We start from the raw sequence: 3,423 nt of genomic DNA, 5'->3' as shown, positions 1-3,423 counted from the left end.
CGGAAGAGCTCTCAGCCCTGACCAGCCAGCCCCTGTGCAGGACTCCGCGTTGGCGAAACGCGCCTCGGCACTGGTCTGGGACTCCTCACTACAGCCCAGGAGGTGCGGAGATGGTGGGAGTGGACCCCGGAGCCAGGCAGCCCAGCCTAGATCAAATTGATTCTGTGCTCACTGGTTGGTGAGACTCTGGGCATCTCCTTCTCTTCTCTGGTTCTATCATCTAACACAGAGATGATGGGGGCCAGCAAGTGGTGTGGTGGGTAAGGCACTGGATCCCATATGGCAAACTGCATGGTTCGAGTCTCGAGTCCCAGACCAGGCGGTTTGAAAGACACACCAGACACATACACATGCAAGCCCAAAATCCTGACAGGAGACCGGAGAAGGGACTGCAGCTTTGCTGTCTCCCTTGGGAGGGGGATGCTTCCTCACTTTCCCTCTCTGTGTCTCTCATGCAAGTACACGTGCAAAAATCTATGGCAAAAACCTAAAATGAAAGATGATGGTCACTGGCATGTCTACCTCACAGGGAGGGTGAGGCACGGTGCCTGCATATGGGTGTATGATCGGCCCTGGGTGCCAGGTGCCCAGCACGCCCACCCCTCCCCTCGGCCCTGACAGAGCCACCAAGAAACATCAGGTTCACTTTGGCAACAGAACTTTTATTCAGTCAGAGTGTGACAAACCCAAGCCAGGGTAAGTGGCCCCCAGTGCCCCTCCCCCGGGGAGAAGGAAACTCTGGAGAAGCCACTGCAGACTGTGGGGACACTGCCTCTGAGCTTGGCAGAGTCTTGGGCTGCCCAGCCTTTGGGAGAAGTGGAGGGACGGCCTTTCCCCGAGTCCACACGGACACAACTCTAGTTTCCTAGGAAAACGCCACAAATTCTACCTTCTTCAGCTAATTCACTAAAGTTCGGGGTGGGATGTCCCTAGAGGGCTTTACACTCTAATCTCATTCTTAAGGAATACACTCTTCTTTTTTTTTTTTTCTTTAAAAAAAATGTTTTCCTTCTGCTATTTAAAAAATGCTTCTGAATATAACCAAAAATAGGTATTTGCTTCCTTTTTTTTTTTTTTCTTTAACTAAGTAGTTCCAAAACAACACAACAGAAAAGAGAAACAAAAAGTCACAAGGACATGACCCCTAAACATACCTTGTATAAAAATAGCTTCCGGCTGCTTCTACTGAGGGTGATCAGCCACTGTCCAGGGGTGGGCGGGGACGGGCCCCCGAGACAGAGGGCTGGGGCATCCCATCCCTGCTGGAGGCACCCCAGTCCTCCCACGCCCATCACATGTCACATGCCTGCTACATTCCAGGGCCCAGGCCTGCTTGGGCTCTGCGTCTGGCAGGGCGGGGGACGGGCTGCAAGGTGATGTCCTGTCCCTTCCCTGGGCCTAGGCCAAGAGGGTCATGGGACCCCCCTGGAGTACAGGCTGGCCAAGGCGGCTAAGACAGATGGCCAGACGGGACAGACCCAGGCAGCGTGCTGGGAGCGGCTAGTTTGGAACATGTTCACTAGGAGGAACCAATTTCCTCTCATTTTTGGCTTTTTTCACATTTTCTCTCTGACCAATCCCACCTCTATTTCTGCAAGCCAAGAGGCCCCTTGGTGACTTGGCCTCCAGGGCTATGGGAGAGGCCGGGAGGGCTCCAGTGACGGGCAGGCCAGGGCGTGGCCTTGAGGTAGACGGTTTTCTTTCACACCTGGAAATGGGAGTACTTCTTTTTTTTCTTTTTCTATTTTTTTTTTTAACTCTGGACAACAATGCGGGGAAGGAGGGTGCCCGTAAAGGGGGCTTGAGGTAGGAGTGCGTTCGGGCTCTGGGGGGCAGGGCTGGGCTCCCGCCACCCCCAAGGACATTCATTCCGGCTGAGGTAGGTGCTGGAAGCCGGCCAGCACGGTCCACCCTGAGAAACGCGGGCGAGGGCAGGGACAGCCCAGCAACAGCAGGGCCTGTTTTTGGAGTCAAATTCACCTTCTCTCTCTCTCTTTTTGATTTTAAGTCTTTTTTTTTTTTTTTTTTTTTTAGCGCTTGTTCAGTTCCACGTCGTGTGGGTTCAAGGCAGAGGTGGTAGGGCGTCAGCCCGGGGGCTGGGGGCCCCTGCCCGGCTGCTCAGGTCTGGACAACCTGAGAAGCAGTCAGGTCAGGCCTGGAGCCCCCAGGACCACACCAATCCACACAACCACGCGACAAGAGCAGTCCTGCCTTTGACCTGAGAACGGGGCTGTCCACCTCCAGAGCGGTCGGACACCGGCTACTGCCCCGAGCGAGCCGGCTGGGCGGCTGGTGCGGTGGAGTGCTGCGGAGCCTGTCCCTCGCTGAGGCCAGGACTCACATCCGGGGCTGGAGAGGTGGCCTCTGACCTCCGCCTCTCCAGAAGGCTGAACCCCTGGAGCGGGAGCAGGGCCAGCTGGGTCTCTTCTCTTGGGGCAGGGGCTGCAGGACCCTGCTGGGGGAAGAACCGGTCACGGACAGTCAGATCCACCAGCCCCTGGGCCAGGGGGCTGCCTCAGCTCAGTGCACCGGGGTCAGGCTCTCCCAGCCCCAGTCTGACGGGGTGCAGAGAGAAGCACTGGCCACAAGTTTTGTATCCAGAAAAGACTCAGAGTGGGTGACCGAGCCTGCGGCCAAGGTGTCAGGAGGCGGAGGAAGGCGATGACAGCATGGGTGGGGTGGCGCTCGGCCAGCACTCACCGGCGGGCGGGGGTCCAGCTGCCTGGCCACCCCGGCCTGGGGGAACAGCTGCTCCAGCTCCTTCACGTCCACACGGTGCTCGCCTCGGCCCGGCTGGCCCCGCTCTCCCCGTCCCGCCCCGTTCAGGGCCAGGATGCCAGGGTCCCTCTGGCTGCGAGGGCCCTGGGGAGGCGAGAGCTGGATTTCCACACCCTTACACAGGAGGACCCTGGGGTGAGCAAGAGCCCACGGAGGGAGCAAGAACAAGAACAGAGACAAGAGGAGGTAAGCCCCAGGCCCTCCCCCCCACCCACAGCAATCGGGCTGACCAAGCCCACGGCCCCAGCCAGCCCAGCCCCTTCCTGGCCCAAGACCCACCTGCCCCTCTGTCCGAACAGGAGGAAGAGGACACAAAAGATGATGCAGGTGACCCCGATATGGATTCCAATGACGATGCCCGTGGTGGACGTCTGGTTGGCGACTTCCTCCTTCCGGCAGTCACACGGCGGGCTCAGGGCTGGGGGACAGCAGCAGGTTGGGGCTGCAGCTCTCCTGGCCTGAAGCACCCCAGACACCCAGTCTCTGTGGACTTCTCCCTCAGCTATATCTGCCCTCGATCCTTTGCCTTAGCCTATGGGCTCCTGGTCCAACCTTCTTGGATCTTTTTTTTTTTTCGGAAAGGCTTTTGCAATAGGGCATGTGCACTCACCAGAAAGACAGAGACAGAAAGCGAGATATCAGCAA

General features: G+C 57.9%; 1 protein-coding gene across 1 annotated transcript in view; it reads right to left on the bottom strand.

The window, feature by feature from the left end:
* IGDCC3 (immunoglobulin superfamily DCC subclass member 3) overlaps positions 1-3,423 on the bottom strand; it is a 23,522-nt gene that overhangs the window by 8,073 nt on the left and 12,026 nt on the right. Inside the window, exons 6-8 of the mRNA XM_006141794.3 lie at positions 3,058-3,196; positions 2,701-2,908; positions 2,342-2,452 (exon numbers count right to left, since the gene is read on the bottom strand). Coding sequence (XP_006141856.1) covers positions 2,342-2,452; positions 2,701-2,908; positions 3,058-3,196 — 458 coding nt within the window. The remainder of the gene's footprint in view (positions 1-2,341; positions 2,453-2,700; positions 2,909-3,057; positions 3,197-3,423) is intronic.

The sequence above is a fragment of the Tupaia chinensis genome, unplaced genomic scaffold (genome assembly GCF_000334495.1).
Source record: "Tupaia chinensis unplaced genomic scaffold, TupChi_1.0 Scaffold000063_1, whole genome shotgun sequence".
NCBI classification, from domain to species: Eukaryota; Metazoa; Chordata; class Mammalia; order Scandentia; family Tupaiidae; genus Tupaia; species Tupaia belangeri.
The sequence above is the reverse complement of the archived record's forward strand: the minus strand, read 5'-3'. Positions and strand labels throughout refer to the sequence as shown.